Source organism: Gossypium arboreum, chromosome 9 (genome assembly GCF_025698485.1).
Source record: "Gossypium arboreum isolate Shixiya-1 chromosome 9, ASM2569848v2, whole genome shotgun sequence".
NCBI classification, from domain to species: domain Eukaryota; kingdom Viridiplantae; phylum Streptophyta; class Magnoliopsida; order Malvales; family Malvaceae; genus Gossypium; species Gossypium arboreum.
In genome coordinates, this window is record NC_069078.1 from 70,155,224 (window position 1) to 70,176,793 (window position 21,570).

Below are 21,570 nucleotides of genomic sequence, written 5' to 3' on the forward strand. Positions count from 1 at the left end.
ACCCTTGCGCAAGGGTTTTTGCACATTTAACTGAACTCTAAGTCGATAGAAATCACAATTAATTGTAGATCTCAGAACGCCTCCAAAAGTAACCCCAATAGCATGCATTAAATCTTCTTTATCAATTTCTGGTAGACATGGGCCGATCTTAATCCAATATGGAGATGAATTAAGCCGAATTTGACTCCTCTCTATCGATTTAGTCAACTGATCAAACAACATTAAATTTTTCCGAAACAATCAAGGCTGCCCCTCCATAATTATCTCCAGATCTTCTTCACCTTCAAACACTATCAATAATAAATTCTGCCCTGCCAATTGGATCTCAAACCTTTTCCTTGTCTTCCATATATTTTTCATCTGTGCCCTAAAGCTATCTGGATTATAGGATTTTTTGTCCATATAGTGCAAAGTAGGGTTGGCTTATCACTGGGTGCCACCATCGAGCTTTTAACTGATAACTGAATGAATTCTTCTGCCAAAAGGGAGATCTCCTCTCCTGTGAACCTCTCTTCGCCACCACTTTCCTTCATCCCAAGCCGCATAAAGACCTGTTCTCGCTAGGATGCTAAGGAAAGCACTCTTGACTAGGGTTTAATTTACTATCTAAAATTGCATTGAAGCATTTCTAAATCCAGCACTCTTAACAATTTTAAACTTGAGGTAGGTCTAATCACTTGATAAATATTTGTATTATTTATGATTTAGCAATGGTTTTTATTTAATCTCTAAGTAAATATTTTGATGAGTCTCAATAATCATTATATTTTGCTCAAATTTTCAAGTTATTTGTGTATTTGTTTAATGATGTATATTTTTATTTCTTTTATCTTTGATGTAGGGAAAGATGCCACAAGGAGAGGCCGAAATTTGGAGGAGCAAGAACTACCAACCCTCTCATCTTAGGCAACTTTTACTTCAACTGCGGTTAGCTGAACAGTTAATCGAATCAAACTAGTATTAATTGAATTAATTTAAGTTTTTAATCGTTTAACCATTAACCAAACCATTTTTTTTGTTAAAACAAGTATAAAACATATCAATTTTTTTTATAATGTTTATTTGACCGAATAAAAACTACATATCATTTGTATTATTAATTATTAAGTTCAGTTAATTACCCGATTTTGTATTGAATTAACTAATAACCAAACTTTTAAAAAATCATTAACTGACCTTCAACTGAATTAGATTGATTAACTAACTGATTAATCAACTTAAATCGATTCGATCGATTAATTTAGTTTTAACCGAAATTTGAACGCCCTAATTTCTAATAAATTTTCAATTTGAATGAGAAAAGAATAAAATAATTAAATAATTAAATAAATAGGAAACATTATAAATTGGACATTTACATCTTTATTAATTTCAATTGTAGTGAGTTTTATGTGATATATGTATAATTCATTGCAATCTTAGATTTCATTGTGATATTTGTAGAAACCATTAATCGGATATAAAATTTGGCTTATAACTTGTTCAAATTTATTCCAACATAATAGGCAAATGGTTGATAAATAATCACAGTATACTTGGTTTACTATTAGTCTTTAAATAATAATAATTATTTTATTACACATTCTCACGTAATTCATTACATTGTAACTTAATTAATATTCCTATAAAAAGAATCATACATATCATGTATTTTCTTTTCAAATTCTAAAATATTCGTCTTTGTTACAAAATATCTTTAATTTCAAAATTTTAAGATTTTAAAAGTTTTAAGTGAGTTACATTATTTAGCTCATAATTTTTATTTAAAATAGAAATAAAAATATATTTATATATATTTATTAATAAAATTAAAATCTGGAAACACAAAATTATATTTTTAATATTTAAATAATAATAACTCGAATTTAATTGAGAGAAGTACCGACTTCAATCCTTTGTTGGTAATGTTAACATTGTCTCCCTGTAATTAGGGTTTGGTTGAGAGATGATTGTAAAGTAAGTGACTAAAATTTATAAAAAGAATATATTATATTTTAAATGCTATTGAAAGAAAAAAGGAAAGGAATCCACTTAGCGCATTAAACACTTCATTACTTGAAAATGGAGAAGGGTTTAAGAAAAACCTCGCCTTTATTTCTTGACGAAAAAGCCAGGTTTCTTTGCTGCCACTAGCGCTCCTCAAGCTTTCAAGCTTCTTCCTTTTTCTTCTTTACGATCAATCCAAAAAATACAAACAGATGGATAAAATGAAGATAGAAGAGGTTCAATCAACGGCCAAAAAGCAAAGAATCGCTACTCATACTCACATCAAAGGCCTTGGTCTCGATGTATTCTCTTCATTCCTTCCTCCCCTTTTTAAAATTTTTTTTCTGAGCTTAAATGTTTTGCATTTTAGTGCATTTCTGCAATATTGTTGTAATTGTCAGCATTTTGAAGTTTTTTTTTTTTTTTTGAGCCATGGAAATTTACCTTTTCTTGCTTTTAGGGTTTTAAGCTTAAATAGTCAACTGTTAATTCAATTACTGGAGATTTGTTGTTAATGGTATACTTTTTCAGTTTTAGAGTGGACAGAAATATAGTTTTAACTTAAATTGAATGTCCAGAAATGGAGATAATAATAAATATTGAACTAACTAATTCTCAATTACGGACTATGGAAAGAATTGGATGGCTTTTGAGGCGTAGATTTTTGTTAATTGTATGAGTTTTCAATGCATATATGAGTTGAATAAGTGGTTTTTTTTCATGTATTTTCACTATGAAGTTTCATTGATAGAACATAGTAATTTGCTTATATATTCTGAACCATATCTTTTGCTTTCATTCACTTGTTGTTTTTACTGGAAAAATTGAAATCTATGCTTACCTTTTTGACCAATTTCAAAACTTTACGAGCATTTCTTTTCCTTTGTTTACCAGCCCACTGGAAATGCCGTTCCTTTGGCTGCAGGTTTTGTGGGGCAAGCAGAGGCAAGGGAAGCAGCTGGTCTTGTGGTGGATATGATAAGGCAAAAAAAGATGGCTGGCCGTGCACTTTTGCTGGCTGGGCCTCCCGGTACTGGGAAAACAGCTTTGGCCTTAGGAATTTCCCAAGAGCTTGGGAGCAAGGTTCTCGTTGTCTTTTCCCTTTATTTTTGAATGTATTTGAAATTTGCATTATTGTATGCCAGTTCTTTTGGAGGGATTGGCAATTTTTTTCTATATGTGTTCCTCTTACATTATTTTCAGGTTCCATTCTGTCCAATGGTTGGATCTGAAGTATACTCTTCAGAAGTAAAGAAAACTGAAGTTTTGATGGAAAATTTCCGACGGGCTATTGGTCTACGCATCAAGGAAAATAAAGAGGTCTATGAAGGAGAGGTAAGTTACACCTAATGGCAATTCTTTATCCCTGATTTTATTTGATTGTTTTCTCTTTGGACTGCTGGGATAGACCCTGAATCCTAGCTGTTCTTGTTTCAGGTTACTGAACTCTCTCCTGAAGAAACAGAGAGCGTAACAGGTGGTTATGGTAAGAGCATTAGCCACGTAATTATTGGATTGAAAACTGTCAAAGGAACAAAGCAACTGAAGTTGGACCCTACAATTTATGATGCCTTGATTAAAGAAAAGGTAAGCCTTTAAGTTTCTCTGCATTATTATGTGGAAAAGATTGTTCAAGTTTTTATTTTCTGGCTTTTTCTAAACTGTATGAGGCACTATAGCGTATAAAAATATTTGTCTCTTTCCTTAGGGACCTTTCGATGGTTATGTTTTTTATCTGCCTAAGAGTTTTGGCTTCGATTTGAAATCTTGTGAGGTTTTTAACTTGACTGGCAGGTAGCTGTTGGAGATGTTATATATATTGAAGCAAATAGTGGAGCCGTTAAAAGGGTGGGCAGAAGTGATGCTTTTGCCACAGAATTTGACCTTGAAGCTGAAGAATATGTGCCGCTTCCCAAAGGAGAAGTTCACAAAAAGAAGGAGATAGTGCAGGTTTGACGCTACTGATATTATGCTTTTCCCTGTAGTTCCCTTGGCATTTATTCTGTAATATATTCTGTTTGGCCTTGAAGACTTGTTTCTGCTTATATTTTTATACTGATGGGCTTGGACGTTTTCCTACTTTGTCAACAAGTCTTGTTTGTATATATTAATGACCATTATCATCGTCCCTTTGATTTCATATGAGAAGTGAGGATTCTTTTATGAATTTTCTTACCAACATTTTGCCAATTACAAACTGTTATTTGTTTGCTTAAGAGTTGCAACCCACTTCATGAAGAAACAAGGGAAAACAAATCTATGAATTTGATGCCTTCTGCATTTGCCTGATATGTTACAAATATGCTTTGGTGGGCTTGGTGTCATTTCCCTTTCTCTGGTTCTAAATTTATTGGTTTTCTACCCATGCTGAAATTCATTAAAAAACAAAAAGAAGCTTTCTATTTTCTTCACCACCAGGATGTAACATTACATGATTTGGATGCTGCTAACGCACGACCTCAAGGGGGCCAAGACATTTTGTCTTTAATGGGTCAGATGATGAAGCCCAGGAAGACAGAAATCACTGACAAATTACGACAAGAAATAAATAAGGTATTATTTTCCAAACACATTTGGCATCCACCTATATGATGAATTTTTTGTGGACAATCTGTGGGAGTAGTCTTTTACCAATGCTATAATTTCTGTGGGCAATAGCCATTAGTAGGAGCCCTGCAAACTTCACTTAACTCTATATGTATCTTATTTTTCTTGTTAAGTTTTTAGAATTTTGCTTGTATCTTTTATGTGGTTTAGAAAATGGTAGGATCATAATATTTTAAAAGCAATGAAAAAACAATATGCCTTATTGAAAAGATTGAGATTTACCTCATTCTGCACCCCAATCATAATATTGAACAACTCCAGAGTGAAACAGATGAATTGATGCAAATTTAATGTGATTGAATTTCATTACCTGCCATGGTTTCCCATAATAGGTTTATGTTTTTTCATCCCTTCTTGTATGAGTAAATCCTCTAATCCTAATGGTTTAAATCTTACTTTTTAACTCTCTTCAGCTAGTTGGTGGCTTATTTTATGCTCCCTAGAAGCTATAGCTATCCTGCACGGACGTGACATTAAGAGTCATATGGATTGGTTATTCAAGTTGGTTCAAGCTTATGATTTGGATTTTGAACTTGGCCTCTAGGCTAAATTCTTTGCTAGAAAAATGGCATGCCTTTTGATTGAAATGACAATGTTATTTGTGCCAGGTTGTTAACCGGTATATTGATGAAGGTGTGGCAGAGCTTGTCCCAGGAGTTCTATTCATTGATGAGGTTGAGTTCTTTCCTGCTTATGATACATGTCCTTCGATGCAAGGATACAATATGTATTTTTCTGTTTATGTGCATGCACATATTTAGATCGAAGATATTTATCATGACCTGTGCACATGTTAAGCACATTTGCACATCGGGCTTGCTTATGCTTTCCAAGTCATGATTTGCAGGTTCATATGCTGGACATGGAGTGTTTTTCATACTTGAATCGTGCTTTAGAGAGCTCACTATCTCCAATAGTAATTTTTGCTACAAATAGAGGAATATGTAACGTAAGGTAATGAAAATTGTTTCTGAGCCGTATGAATTTTTGGTTTATCGTCTGTTCTTTTAATCACATCTATATAACTTTACCTCAAATACAAGATGAGCTATTATTCTAATCATCTGGACTTAGTTTCAGTACTTCAGATCCTAGTGAAACAATGTCATTGGTTTAGTCTTGTTTTCTATAAATCATAGCATGCAGAAATAGCTTGATGCAACAATAATATCAACCCTAAAGGGTTTTGGTTATTGGGGACAATTTTTTCTTGTATATATTCAGAATTTAGGCTCTCATAATTGAGGAGCAGTGGTAGGTTGAAACATAAATGTGATACAAAATTGAGATGTTCACACAGAATTTAGGCTCTCATAATTGAGGAACAGTGATAGGGTTAGCATAAATGTCCCAGGCTTGAAATTTAAGAATCAAAATGAGTGATCTTCTGCAAGATTGTTTTTTTCTGGGAATACCTGAAGATAAATTTCATATCAGCTGTTATATTTTTCGGTTGGCATAGTTTTTACATGTTCATTTTCCTTGCATAATGTTGAATATCTTCTACAACATGATTTCTTTTTTGACATGAAGATGGAACTTATGTCAATTTTTATATTTTATAATATATTCTACATTGCTTATGCATTGCCTGATTGGTTTGATTCTAGTTTGTGAAAAATGAATATGCATTTTGCAGGGGTACTGATATGAATAGTCCTCATGGCATACCTGTTGACTTATTGGACAGATTGGTGATCATCCGCACACAGATATATGGTCCTTCAGAAATGATACAGGTTAGGGCCTGGTTATATGTAATTTTTGACATCGGCATTTTGTTATTTGTGGCAAGCATCAAATGAAAACTCAGCCAAAATTTTCACTTATTTGGTGTATGCAGATTTTAGCCATCCGTGCACAGGTGGAAGAACTGGTTGTGGATGAAGAAAGTCTGGCGTTCCTCGGAGAGATTGGACAAAGCACATCTTTAAGGTCAGGTTTAAAATATAGATTTACTCCACTATCAGTTGCACTTTTCCAACTTGAAGCATACTTACATGTTACTGTTTCTTCAGGCATGCAGTTCAACTGTTATCACCTGCTAGCATTGCGGCAAAAATGAATGGTCGAGACAACATATGCAAGGTAATTAAATATTCAGAAGAAGCTGTTTTTCATGATTGTTTACTTATCATCAATGCAAGGAGTAAATGTGAATCCGTTATTATGTATTTGTTTTTAGGCGGATCTTGAGGAAGTAAGCAAGCTATACATAGATGCCAAGTCTTCGGCAAAAATTCTTCAAGAGCAACAGGAAAAATTCATTTCATGATAATCCTATTTTTATATCTTCTTTCCTCTTGCCCTTCAGTTTTAGGTTGAATTTTGTTGTGCATTGTTTTCTCTCAGTTGGACAATTGATCATTAGTATGTGCAATGCAAGATGATTAAATGATTTATTATTGATTTGCTTTAAGACATCTAGGGTTCTTTGAACAACCTCATGTCTCAGGCCAGGTAAATCACATATAAAATGCAACCAACTCCTCTCCACCGTTATAAGAAGTAGCAGAGGTGTCATAGAAAACGGCTGAAGCTTTGAACCACGGTAGCTCCAATGTTAAGGTTGGAGGTGTCGCCACCCTGGAAAACCTCAGCAAAGAGCGGTCCGTCAGGTTGTGGGGTGGCATAGAGTTATCAATGTTGGAATCAGAAATTAATCCTGTTAACTTTTAATTATAACAAAAAAGGGTTTACATGTGCTTGAATATAAAACCAATTTTGTCATCAAGCTTTGTAAAACTTGCATTTGATAGAAGGTGAAAATCATGTTGTTATGATTGGGTCGGTAGTAAAGAATTCGAAGTCTTTTTAAACAAAGTTTTCTGAAAAATCATTTTTGGAGAGTTTTGACATTAAATTGAGTAAAAAATGGAGAAAACCAAAAGTCAGTTCGAATTGTACTGTTTAGTTTAGTTTAGTTTTATTAAATTAAAAAATAAATAAATTCAGTTTTGGTTTGGTTTGGTTATTATTTGGTTATTGGTTTTATTATAGGAACTGAATTGAATTCTTTTATTTATTTATTATTTTAAAACAAAAATAAATATTTTATACAAAATAGTAAAAATAATTTTAAAATTTCTAAAAATAATGAATTGAACCGATTTGAAGTAATAAAATTGGGTTTAATTCGATGCTCTTGAGATTGAGTCAGATTATGGTTGGATTTTTCAAACCTAAACCGTTATCCCTCAGTTGAGAGTTGAATGCAACTACAGAAGATGTTAGTGAAAAAGAAAAAATATTATCAGTGTTTAAAATAAATCCTAAACAAAGGGATTAAGCAATGGAAGAACCTTGAGCAGAGTTGTGGAAGACGTGACAACCTACGAGTAAAGCTCAAATTGAGTTGATGAACCCTTAAACGCGGTGATGGAGGTCTAATCAAGTACTTTAATGGTACGATACTATTATCATATCCCTAACCTCAAACGTAACGCAACGCCACGTGACGATACAGGTCCGTACCAACTGTCAAAACAATCTGTCCTTCACTTGTCCCACAATCCGACATCACATCACATCACATCACATCACTACCCCTTCCATACGCAAAAACTGAGAAACAAAAATAACCAAGTTTCCAACTTCAAAAAACCAAACCCAGAAGCCAAAGCAAAGCAAAGCACAACTTTTAACGTATCATCCATCCCTTTCCTCCAAGCAAACCCAACCAAAAGCCAAGACAAACAAAACACTTGTTTTTTCTTTACACCAAATAAAGAAGAAAAAGAACAAGGAACAAGGACAAGTTTGTGTTCGGTTGGATCATGATGGCAGCTGAAGGGGTTTCAAGAGAAACCCAAATGTCTATTCAAGCCTCTTCAATGTTTCCAGGGTTTAGATTTTCACCAACTGATGTTGAGCTCATTTCTTATTACTTAAAAAAGAAACTGGATGGTTATGACAAATGTGTTGAGGTCATTCCTGAGATTGAAATTTGCAGATATGAGCCTTGGGACTTGCCAGGTTAACGGCCCATTTTAATTCTCTAATTTCTTATAATGATATTATACATGATGCTATTGCATTTAGGTTTTAGTAATACATGCCTGGAGGATTCTACTTTGTTCTTGTTATATATTCGGTGGTGTGATTTCTGGTGTTTTTTTCCCTGTATCAGCTAAGTCCATCATAAAGTCAGATAATGAATGGTTCTTCTTTTGTGCTCGAGGAAGGAAGTACCCAAATGGTTCACAAAGTAGACGAGCAACCGAACAGGGTTATTGGAAAGCCACAGGGAAAGAACGTAATGTGAAGTCCGGTTCGAATGTGATCGGCACGAAGAGGACTCTCGTCTTCCACACAGGTCGTGCTCCGAAAGGGGAAAGGACCGAATGGATCATGCATGAATATTGCATGAAAGGAAAATCCCAGGTTACTAATTCTCTTATAATACTAACATATGAACAATAATTTCTCATGTTAGTCATTGACAGTGTTTTTCTTTTTTGCTGTTGGTGATTTTTAGGATTCCCTAGTGGTATGCCGTCTTAGGAAGAACAGCGAGTTTCGTCTGAATAACAATTCGAATCGGGTTGCTCGGAATCACAGGGAGTTGTCAATCGTGCATGACAGCAACCATGCTACCTCAGATGGTGGAACTGATCTAACTGGCATCTCTGAAGGGGACAAGGCAATTGAATTCTATTCAAAGAAGGCTACTAGCAGTAACGATTCTCATTCTATAGAGCAAATCGATTCGGCATCCGAATCTGAGCAAAAGCTTTCCAATGAAGTTGCACCAACAGAGTCTTCTACACTTAAGAAGGTTGTTAAAATCAACAAGATTGGTGGTTTTAATTCATACTCATAATGCAAATGAACACGAATATAATCATGTTTTTTTTGCTTAAAATTTACAGGATTCTGATGATGAAGAAGATTTCTTCGCTGAGATACTGAAAGATGATATAATCAGGCTTGATGAAACTTCATTGTCAGCCTCAACACCTGAGATTTTGCCTATGATAGCCACCACTACCCACCGTGTATCCCTTCTCCAGGGCGGAGCAAACCGGAGAATCAGATTGACAAGAACTAAAGCAGATGTCATCCAACATGGCACCGGTGGGATCTCGACCAAGAAATGGAAGTCGGAGGGACCACCAAAATGTTTGCTATCTGTATTCTCACCGAGGACTGCCATTTTAGTCATCCTGATAACTTTACTGGCTTTGTTGCTGCCATGTTCCAACTTCAAAAGCAGCAAAGTATTTCAAATATGATGCATTGTAGCAGCAGAAGTTATGGGAATGAATAGCGTTCATAGTTGAGGGCATTTGATTATTTCAACATTGAGTTCTTTATCTGGGGGTGTAAAAGAATCCAGTTTGGTTAGTTTAAATGGTCATGAATAATATAGTTATTTGTATTCAAGTTCTTCTTCTTTCATATTTAGTCTAAAAGCTAGCCAACATAAGTTTGTTTATGGGTGAGGCTGTCTAGGCATCCAACCCAGGACCTAGTCTTTTGTTCTTACATGAGAAGCTTTGTTGATAAAAACATGTTCATAAAAATATATTATCCAATAAATTTACAAATAATTAAAAATAAACTAATTCAATCAAGTTAATTATTAAAATATCCTTTACATATGAGAATACTTTTATTTTTTCATTTAAAAGTTGCAAATGTTGGTCTAGTCGGTGGTGCTGACTATTCATTTTACTCGTTTTACTAGCATTGGGTGTTGGTGTTGGGAGCTTCTATTTTTCTTTGCATATTCGGAGTTGGCCGAGGAGAGCTCATCAGAGGCGGTTGGGATTTTTGTGCTCCTTTCTGATTGTTTCCTTGTTTCTTTAGGGTTTGTTTGTTTCCTTTTGTTGTATTTGTTTTTTGGTTTTTATTTTGTTGTACGGTGTCGTTTTGTTTCCTTAATAAATTCTAGCCTTCATTCAATATATATATTAGAATTTTTTTAAAACATGCTATATGTGTATATATATAATTTTATAATTTCTAAAACTTTTAATATTTATTTATAATTTTAATAATTTAAGAAACAAGCTCAAAATAAATTTGGACAAATGGTTGTTCAGGTTTATTCAAGTCTGGACAATCATATGTCTAGATTTATTTTGAATGCATAAAAAAAATATTTAATTTTAAAAATATTGTTAGGCTAGCAAGAGTTACACATTGCCCGTCATCTATCGTTGTTTGATTGCTACTCAACCTCGTTAGCACTTAACAATAGAAATAGATGAAAATTTTAACAAATTAACTAATTTACTTTAATTTAATCTACATGATTTAATTTGCTCATTTTTTAATTAGTAGTTAGACAAAAATGTAATCCAGGCTTGATGGTACTTTTACTAATAGAAGAATAATGGGTAAACTAAATCTAATGTCACTAAACTATTAGTAAATTTACACTTTAGCCACTTAACTTCAAAAAATTACAAATTGATAACTAAACTATTTGAAAGTTACAAGTTGGTCTTAGCCTATTAAGTTTCTAACCGATGTTAGATGTGAGGATGGCTAATCTACAATTCAGTCATGAAATTAGTAATAATTTTATAATTTAGTCACTCAATTATTAATAATTTTATAATTTAGTCACTCAATTATTAATAAATTTATAATTTAGTCACTCTCAACATAATTTAATAAAAGATACTATTAAGCTATTTTTATTCTCCCAACTAAATAAAAGAATATATATTCTATAGGCTAAACCAAAAAATAAAATCATTCTCAATAGCATGTTAACTAATGAAGGAAATTAACAAATTTGACTAGCTTTTATCTTGTTGATTGATTTGCTTCTAACCATTACTATGAAAAAGAAAAGGGTAATTACACCAACAGTCACTCAACTTTGGGATAGCTGATAAAACAGACATGTTGGTTTCATTTCAGTCACTCAACTTTAGAAAAATAATAAAACAATAATTTTTACTGTTTTCTATTACTGACGTAACGAAAAAATAACATGGCATATGACAGCGTACTTGGTGTTATTAATCATCCAGTTGGCCGATTAGCACCAATATAAACAACCCCTTCAACATTAATTTAGGGTTTATGCAATAGAAAAAGAAGAGAAGAAGAAGATGAGGAGGAGGAGGAGAAGGAGGAGAAAAAGAAGAAGAGAAAAAAAGGGATTTGGGATGGTTTTTGTCTAAGGCAAAGAGGTTATCAAAAGGAAAGAAGGGTTTGTTGTTAAGGATTGAAGTAGGGCTATTGAGAGATTCAGTGTCGGGAAAGGCTTTTGAAATGAAAGCTTTAAATCATGGAGAATCGAAGAAAGATGGGATTTGTTTAGTGCAATTCTGGGTAGGGGATGATGCTTGAGAGCTGTGATCAGCCATTAAAGTTTACTTGCTAGTCACTGCTCTGGACCTATTCCTCAGCATACCTACCTATCCTCTTTTTATTAGATGGATATCAGAATCAAACCCGCCAAATTTCTAATATGGAACAACTGCAAAAACAAGGAAACAATTAGAATTTGACTAGAAAAAGAAGAAAAAAAAGTGGGGAAGCAAAAGTTGAAATGGGAGAACCCAGATCTAAAAGCTCTTTTTTTATTCTTATTTGTGTTGAGTGTTTTTCTTTTTCATCTTGTTTGTTTTCTCTGTCTAATCACTTTGTCAAACTTGTCAGGCAAAAAGAAAGGACAAGACAATAAGAAGAAATTGAAACCAAAATTAGGATTTAGAAATTGGTAAATACTAAAAACCCATATCTTTCTCTCTTTCTCCAGCTTTATTCTTCTTATTGTCCTTCAATCTTTGTTTTTTGTTCTGGTTACTTATGTACTGTTATTGACCAAAATTAGGCAGAGAAGACTTCTTTTTGGCGATTTAGTATTTCAAGAAGAAATTTCTCTAGGGGACAAAATTTAGCATTTGAAATTGATCCATAATAGAAGAAGAAGAATATTGAGGAAAAAAACCTAATCCAATTTAATGGTGGTGCAAGTGGTGATGGCCAGAGTACTTGTCGGTGTTGCTGGTTTGTTTGTGGGGTCAGTTGTATTGGGGTCGTTGGCGACTTTGAGAGGGATTTTACATTCTCTTCTTCTTCTTTTTCTTGGACAGTTGTATTGGGGTCGTTGGAGACTTTGGGTTAGTTAATTGGCCACGTCAGCTAGTTAACTGGCCACATCACCTATCCCATTAAGTCTATAACTAAAAATGTTAGTGGGTGACTGATTTGTCACTTTTTGATAACACTAGTGATTGTTTTGTTATTTTTCTAAATTTGCGTGACTAAAATGAATCCAAAGTGACTGTTTATCAGCTACCCCAAAATTAAGTGACTGTTGATGTAATTTACCCAAAAGAAAACCTTTCTTCATAATGATTGATTTTCTTCTTATTTTAGCACCTAGTTATCTTCGCATCACTTTTATCATTATTATTTTATCTAATTAATAACTAAAGAGATTTGCTACTAGCAATTAAAGACTTATTACTTCATTATACAATTCATCAACTCACTTTTTATTTGATTAATTGACAAAAAATAAAAATAAAAACCCTAGGATATTAATTTGGTTGAGAAAATATAAAGTAACCTAATACCACATTTTATTTAATTGTTTCAATGGAAAAATTATTAAATTATTCTAATAGTGACTAAATTGTAAATTTACTAATAATTAAGTGATCAAATTATAAAATTACCTATCGCGACGTTTTATCGTCGGTTAGTAACTTAACGGGCTAGTGACCAACTTGTAACATTCCAATAGTTTAGTGAACTTGGTGTAGTTTACCCAAATAAATGGCTTTATTTTTCTTTTCCGCCATTGATAATTGCTTCCTTCGTTGTATAAACGAAAGTAAAAGAAAATCGACTCAGAAAAAGAAGTACAAAAAAAAGCCTTAGCTTCAAAACTCACTTAGAACTCTCCGAAGAGGAGTTGAGAATGTGTTGATCGATCATGAATTCAGGGTTTCCTCATTAACTTTGATCTGTAAGTTTTTTCCCGACTTCCCTTTTTTAATTTGGGCATTTTCTTCATTTCTTCAAATAATTTGGTCGAAGATAGTAAATTCGGTTTCTTTTTTGGTTGTTAAGATAGTTTAGGAAAATACGAAGTGCCGATTTCCGAGAATTTCTTTAAGAATAAAGAAATTAGAAATGCCATTTGGGGCTTTATATGAAAATTTATTTTTACTTTATTAATTTTTTTTGGGATAAGTTATCTAATTTGAATATATAAAAACGTGGGAAATTTTGTTTTACTTGGATTTTTCTTAATTTTCTCGGCAACCAAGCAGAAAGTTGAGTTTTTTTAGCTGAATTTGATCCTTAATAGTTGCTTTTGAGTTATTTTTACGTGTTAGGATTTGGTTTGTATGAAATTACTGCATTTCTTCATGAATATCCATCTCAATCTTGGGTTGGATTTTTTAGTTTAATAAGTTTGGTTAATCGCGTTTCAAATGATTATAATAAGAAATTTAGATCGAACAAACTATAAATAGTTCTTTCGGCATTCCCACTGTCTCTTAATAGGAATGTTTATGGTATGGTTTCATAGAATGTTGAATGTGGGTTTTTTTTTTCTCAAGTTACAGGTTTCGTAAGAGAGTTAGATAAAAATGTCGAGACCGATGTTACTTGTTTTCCTATTTATTATAATCATAATCACCTCACAATTTGAGTGGAGGCAACCACTTGTTGTTGATGTTGACACGACCCCGAGTGTATCGCAGAAGCCGCAACAAATTTCAAGGAGGGAAGAAGCTGTGAAAGAAAAGGTGACAAGCCTTGTACTTTTTTTTTTTTTTACCAATTCTAATTAAAATTTCAAGTTTATCTTTTCTTGATGGAAAAGAGTTGAATAATGAGATTAGTTTCATTGAAATGCATACGTCTTATGTGACATATTATATGTATAGTTGGTATGTAAACTTAAGCTGAATTGCAAAATGCAAACCCTTTTTTATCTCTTATCTTTTCATTTTCTAATAAGCTTGCTACCGTTGGTTTATTCAGTGTAGGAAGTTAGTCCATTTAAATGCAAAGCAAAATGTTTTATACCCTTGTTTAGCAATTGCTTCTGTAAGCTTCCCTCTCAGTGTTTTGTTTGAGTTTTATCTTTATCTTTAAGATTTATGTTTGCTCAAAACATGGTATAGCATAGAAGGAACTGTGCTATTGCAACCTCTGATATGCCAAAAGGCAGAAACTAGGTACTTGGGAAATGTTTGCCTTCAGTAGCAAAGTATAACGAGGGCGTTGTCTTGATCCATATCTTCCACCAGCAATTTTACTTCTGATTGACTTTGAGTGGAAATTTGTCAATTGCAGATCATCTTATCACAAGAGAAGAAGATTCAGAGACTTAATGAACTTGTGCGGAGTCTTGAGCAGCAACTGCTGCAGTGCAAGGGTGATAACAAGACAACTAATGGCACTGTAAGTTATTTGACTGAACGGATTCTTGAGCTTGAGAGGCAACAGATCTTAGAGGACTAGGCAGGGTATTATATCGCAAAACATATGCTCTGATTGTGGTGCATTGAAGCTTTAAAATCCTTGTTTATCCATGTAAGTGTAAGTTCAATATTTCATTTGTTGTAAGTTATATGGTTTTTCCCCTTCATTTGTGTCCACTCCATCTCTTCCAAATGGAAGCGGTGAAAGCTATGCACACAGTATAAATCATCCATTTTACAATCCTTAGTCATTGCTAAGTGGCTGCTGTTATTTGACTCAGCTACTTTGAAACCAATCTTCTGTTATTATACTGTATTAGAATTATCAGCAACATTTAGCCGATTGAGAATGAAAAAAAAGCTATGATGAGTTTCATGGTGTAGGTAGTCGGCTCATATATGATGCTAAGAAAAAGTTATTTTCTGTGTTTACATGCTACATGATTTTGTGAGTTGACTCCAAAAGTTCTCATATATGAGCTCTAGATTCTGCTATTTTGCTCTGGATGTATTGTTTCCATGATATATTGCTCTGTTTCCATGGTGTAGTCTTCTTGTCATGCATGCATCGGAATATAAGCAGAGACTCCGCTGCTGTGTTCTGCATGTATCGTAGCCCCAATATATTGCTTCAATTTGCCTCATGTTTAGGGCTTTAAGCAGAAATTTCAAATTCCTGCATCTGCATATGCTAATGACAACTTCAGAAGAATAGTTCAGATTTCACATGGAGTGGAGTTCAAGAAGTATTTGGATAGACAAGGTTGCTTCTGTACTGAGGAACCTCTCTAAATGAAAAATTCAAGAGGCCAACAGTGATCAAAGTGCTAAATACATAGCATAGAACTTGAACGAACAAAAGTTTGAGCACTTAATATTATTAGAGATTTATGGGATTTTTAAATTGGCCCGTCTGTTTTTGGTCACTCAAGTATGAATTTTTTTATTATTATAAAAATTGGTCACTTAATTATGGGTTTGCTTCTTTTTTTGTCATCTAACTATGTATATTTTTTAAATTGGCTGCCCAATAAATCAAGATTTTTTTTTTGGGTCCATTTTCGTTAACATAATAGTTAAAAAATCAGTATAATAATAAATTTAGTTTTCAATTTTTACATATGATATCGGTTTAGTCATAATTTTAAAAATTAACTTTCAAAATTTATAAATAGTCTCAATTTGATCTTAATTCTAAAAAATTAAAAAATATAAAAAATACATAAATATTTAAAAAATATAATAAATTTTAAAAATGTAAAATAAAAATGATTTATATTAATATTAAATATAAATAATTATATTAATATCAAATAAAATAAAAATACCCCATCCCCATCCCATCTCTCTCTCTTTCAGTTCTTAGTTTCATATGAACTTGCAATGGTTTCATATGGGGAGGGAATAAATTTCTTAAATCTGTAGTTCTATTTTGTTTTTCAAAATCTTGCATTGTATCAAAATGTTGCATTGCAAGTTGAAATGAAAAATTATATAATTTCCACTAAGTGGTAACTTGCAATGGTTTCATATGGGGGAGAGAATAAATTTCATTTCGATCCACATTGAAGTTTCATTTCATCTTAAATTATTTGTGTTGTATTAAGATAATTCATGTCACTAATATATTTGCTTACCTCTAATCAAGCAACTTTAATTCATCTCTATTGCAAATTCTAACTCATTTCCTTAAACTTAAAATTAGAAAATTGTGTCCAAAACTCAGAACATACTCCCTAAAAACTTAGAAATTTGTTTGATGCTTATGGGCAAGTTCTCAATATTGTTTCCATTTAAATCTATGTCTCCAAGGAAGATAACTCGTGGAGATTTAACATTAAATGTTATCCAACATTGAGTTTGTCAAATACAGAAATGATCCAACCTCAATTAACAAAGAACTCGATTATAATTTTGTATTCAATAGTCAATTTTTTTTTTTGTGCTTTTAAAAGTTATCTTTGTGAAGATGAAAACTGTGAAGTGAAAGTTGACAACACCGTAAGTTGTAATTATATTTATCAATCAATAATGGCACCATAGGTGAGTGTATAATATTAATTTTATGTTTTTATAAATTAATGAGGTGTCGATATTCCTCAAAAGTTAACTTGAACAAAATTAATTAGATTTAATTTTTTTAATTTTTAAAATTAATATTATATTATTTTAATATTACAATATTCAATATTACTAAACATAGACATATATATGAATAATATTTCATATATCATTTTAATAATAAATTGTTATAACCAATACTATTTATTATTTGAATAAAAATATTTTGAGTATTAAAATATTTAATAATAGATAGTATTTTAATATTTTATTTTATATTATTAATTTTTAATAATGAATAATATTATTTTATGTATTTAATAATAAATACTATTTATGATAATATTTGAGGAATGTGATGATGCAAACAAGATGGGGGGCATAACTTAGAAAAGGGTTCACTTATCATTATAGTAATGCTTGTGATTATGTTAGCAAAAGATTTAAAACATTCACATGGCATTTAAAACAAAAATAAATAAAAAAAGATAAAAGCTTTTTAGGTGCTTTAATTAAAACCCTTCTTCTCCAAATTCAAAAGGGGAGGCTTTCAGGTTTGAACACATCAACTCTCAACAAATCATCTTTAATTGCTACTCATAAATAAAAACAAATTAGCAAACATTAAATGATTTTTAAGTTATATAATGATGAATTAATGTCTTTTAAAACCTTTTCACAACTTTGGTATCAATTTAGTTTCTTGGATTTGTTATAATAATTTCAGTTTTAATGTTTGATTTTTCAGCATTCAAATTAAAGAATATGAATTAAATTTACAATTTACGTATGATACATCATCAATAGCAAAATTGATCTAACAAAATTAATTGTTATTGTTTGAGTTAAAGCTGAAATTTCAAAAGTTAAAAATATAAAAACTACAATTAACTAAATTTGAATATAAAAACTAAATCCATAATTACACATAATACATGGACTAATAATAAAATTTGACCTTTTTAATTAAAAGGACCAAGATATTAAAAAGATATGAAATAAGTTGGTTTATGAGTTGCAATATTCGTGAAAACTTATCCCAAATTAATTATCTAATTAAAAATATTTTATTAATTATCAAAATTATTTTTATTCATTTTATGGATAGTGAATTATGGAGACAAAATAATCTTTCATTGGATATTTATTTGAATATTCAAGACAACGTATATATTTGATGAAATTGTTTATTTGTTTATTAAAATTATCAACATTTATTTATGATATATTATAGTATCTATCCAAAGGTGAGTTGAGATATACTTGATTGTTGTTTATATGAAATTATGAATCAACAAAGTAAATTTAATATTTATAGCATTTGCATATTATTTTGCAGTTATTTCTCTTTATTCATATGACTTATATGTTCTATTAGTTAATCATTTAAACTTCTTAGACTAGAGTGAATTAGTTAAGTTCCATTTAGGTGTTTGGATATTAACTTGTCACTATTAGAAGATAAATTGCTGCTATCGCTAACTTAAGCAATTAGGAAAAGAAGTTGTACTGTAAGCAATGAGGACGGTCAAACAATTGATCATTATGTTCTTGCAAATGAATATTGTTAACAACATTATGATTATAATTCCACAAATTAAGAGCGTAAAAAAATTTCTTATGTTTGTGAAAGAATGTTCCTGTTATGCAAACAAGTCACCCACTGGTATTTTAATGGCATAACTCATGCCCATGATGTTTGATGGGTCGAGGGGAGTGCAAGAACATATCATCGAGATGATTGATATTGTAATAAGGTAAAGACCTTGCGGTGATGGTGGATGACTCTTTCTCAGTGTAATTCATTTTGAACTTACTATTTTCAAATTATGAGTAAATCCAAATTAGCTATAACATTATTAAAGTTGAGTGGAATGTTAATGAATTGACTAGTAAGCTCGTTCATGAAGAGAAAAGAATAATGAATAAAGAATCAAAGGAAGTTATTCCATCAACCTTGTTGGTAAAAGAGTTGACAAAGTACTTAGGTGAAAACCAACAAATTTACAAAGAAAAATACACAAGTTAATGTATCTAATAGAGAAAAAAAGGAATGAACGACAAATAAGTGTCACTTATGTAAGAAAGTAGGACAATTCAGAAAGATTCTAAAAAATGTAAAGCTTGGTTTGAAAAGAAATGTAACTTTTATGCTTTTGTATGTTTTGAATCAAACTCAGTTGAAGTTTCTTATAATACTTGATGGCTTGACTTTAGCGTTAATGTATTCAACATGATGTAGAGATTCTTTTTGATTCAAACCACAAATCACATGAAGGTTTTAATTGAAGGCATGGGGACTTATTATTTGGTATGGGATATTGGGTATCACTTAAACTATTTTAGAACCTTTTATTACTTTTAAATATTAGGAACTTTATTATTATTTCAAAACTTGATGTTATTGGATTTAATATTAAGTTTGGATATGATTGTTTTGGTTTGTATAAGAATAGCATTGTTGTCGGTTCTAGGAAACCTTGTTGATGGTTTATATAAAATGAAACTTGATAATATTTTTGTTGAATTCGTACTTATTTATCATAGAAATGTTGGAATTAAATGTAGTATGCTAAATGAAATCTCTACTTATTTGTGGCATAAATGCTTGGGCTATGCATCCAAATAAAGGCTAGGAAATTTAGTACAAAAAAATGATAATCTATTGAAATTAGATTTTATTGATCTTGGTGGGTGAGGATTGCATTAAGAAAAAGAAAGCCAAACATACCAAGAAAGACAACACAAGAAGTACTCGACTTCTTGAAATAACACAAATTGAATCGAGACAATGTCTAGATCCATTTACAAAATTTCTCTTCAACAAAATGGTGTTGTAAAAAGGCATATTAGACTTTAATAAATTTGGTCAGGAGTATGATGAGCAACTCATTACTTATTCATTGTGGATACATGAACTCAAAATCTTTGTATATTTGTTAAACAAGTTCCTAGTAAGATAATTCCTAAAACTCATTTTGAGTTGTGGACTGGAAGAAAACTTAACGTAAGACACCTACATGTTTGGGATTACCAAAGGAGAGTAAGAATATATAATATATGTGAAAGAATATATGACCTATTAATGAGTTTCTTGATTATTTCTTCCAAAATTTTCAACTTTCTCAAGAAATTTTCTTAATTCTCACAATGGCTCGTGTTAAAATCACTTCCCAAGAACATTATGAGAAATCTCAACAATAGAGGTAAATAATGAGAGAGTCCTCTATGTCTCAAACTCGAGTACAAGAGGTAATATTCGTAATGGTAGCTGTAATAGCCACTACTATAGACACATTGTAGGAGGTTGTTACCCAGAAGGCCTCCATTACTCTTATCCCTTATGCCTCCTCAAAGGAGTCTATGCTTGTAATGACTATTGAGGCAGGCGGAGATTTTTTTTTACCATGGATGTTAAAATTGCAAAGGTTCAACCTTCTGAACAGATTCAACATGCAATTGCTAAAATTGATACTTTTTTTTAGCAATCCACTTGTGCTTGAGCACTCTCCTATGCTTGAGGAGAAGATAGATGCCCTAATTCAACTTGTTACCAACTAAGGTAATATCGTTTCAACCATGATGAAACCTTGGTTAATAATGCTAGCAATTTTGATTTTACTAAATCTGATAGTCTTATTGATACATATGCTTTTACCACTACTATTATTGAGTTTGATATTGTACGTAAGAGAGTTGGAAAAGATGCAATGCAAGATGTTGGTGCCTTTAAAAACCTTAATCTTAATCTCATTGGGGATGATGGTGAACCTGATACATATGAAAAAGAGGTTCAGGTCATTGCAGTTACTCCTGCAGGGCCTACTTTCACAAGCATTACATAATACAGAAAAGGAAAACTCATTCTATAATGGCTAAAGAATTTCAGAGTTTTCTTTTGCTACCAAGTCTAATCAAATGAAAGCACCCATTCAACTAAAAGCTTCCAAGAAAAGGAGAGTTGAGACAAAAAGTTCATCTAATTCTTCTAATGAATTAGAAACTTAAAATGAATTAAAAACTTAAACTACCCCTAATTTTGATGGATATGCTGCTTTAAAGGAGTTATTTGGAGAAAAAGCTAGAACAATGTGTCCTGATGTTCCTAAGGTAGCTCAAGAAATAAAAAAGAAGAAGGTTGAAACGAGTTGGAGTGCCTTCAATGCTTGCTGTAGCCAAAGCCATAGAAGAAGTAGCTTTATTAGAAACACGTGACCAAATCTTTTTTACTCATGCATGCTCTAAGAGGTATTTTTCTATTTTGAAATATAGCTTTATTAAGAAACAAAATATTGATGAGTCTAGCTCTGCTGAGCATAGGATCGATTCTTTACTTGAAAAAATAATCTAATAGGATATGTGAGTTTTGTCAAGCCATATATCAGATAGGTGTGCTTGAGTTCTATAGAACCCCATTACATAGTATAAACGATGATTAAAACAAGGTTTTTCACGAAGTTCACATAAAAAAGAAGTGGTACGATCCAGGAAGGTGATGAACTAC

At 31.9% G+C, this 21,570-nt stretch overlaps 2 protein-coding genes across 3 annotated transcripts; both read left to right on the forward strand.

Moving 5' to 3' along the window:
• Positions 1 to 1,873: 1,873 nt before the first annotated feature.
• LOC108454168 (ruvB-like protein 1) lies at positions 1,874 to 6,978 on the forward strand. 2 transcript variants are annotated; one of them, XM_017752517.2, is made up of 12 exons: positions 1,874 to 2,288; positions 2,881 to 3,069; positions 3,190 to 3,321; positions 3,424 to 3,573; positions 3,781 to 3,936; positions 4,405 to 4,539; positions 5,202 to 5,267; positions 5,441 to 5,547; positions 6,233 to 6,332; positions 6,437 to 6,528; positions 6,612 to 6,681; positions 6,779 to 6,978. In XM_017752517.2, the coding sequence occupies exons 1-12, from the start codon at positions 2,199 to 2,201 to the stop codon at positions 6,866 to 6,868; spliced, it is 1,377 nt and encodes a 458-aa protein (XP_017608006.1). In that variant the 5' UTR covers positions 1,874 to 2,198; the 3' UTR covers positions 6,869 to 6,978. The 2 variants fall into 2 exon arrangements, with proteins under 2 accessions (XP_017608006.1, XP_017608007.1); XM_017752518.2 differs by having other exon boundaries at positions 2,912 to 3,069.
• Positions 6,979 to 8,147: 1,169 nt separating this feature from the next.
• On the forward strand, positions 8,148 to 15,532 carry LOC108455568 (NAC domain-containing protein 89-like). The gene is made up of 6 exons (XM_053018619.1): positions 8,148 to 8,568; positions 8,723 to 8,976; positions 9,071 to 9,370; positions 9,465 to 9,821; positions 14,160 to 14,324; positions 14,878 to 15,532. Exons 1-6 carry the CDS (start codon positions 8,370 to 8,372, stop codon positions 15,043 to 15,045), a joined length of 1,443 nt encoding a protein of 480 aa, XP_052874579.1. The 5' UTR covers positions 8,148 to 8,369; the 3' UTR covers positions 15,046 to 15,532.
• Positions 15,533 to 21,570: the final 6,038 nt, after the last annotated feature.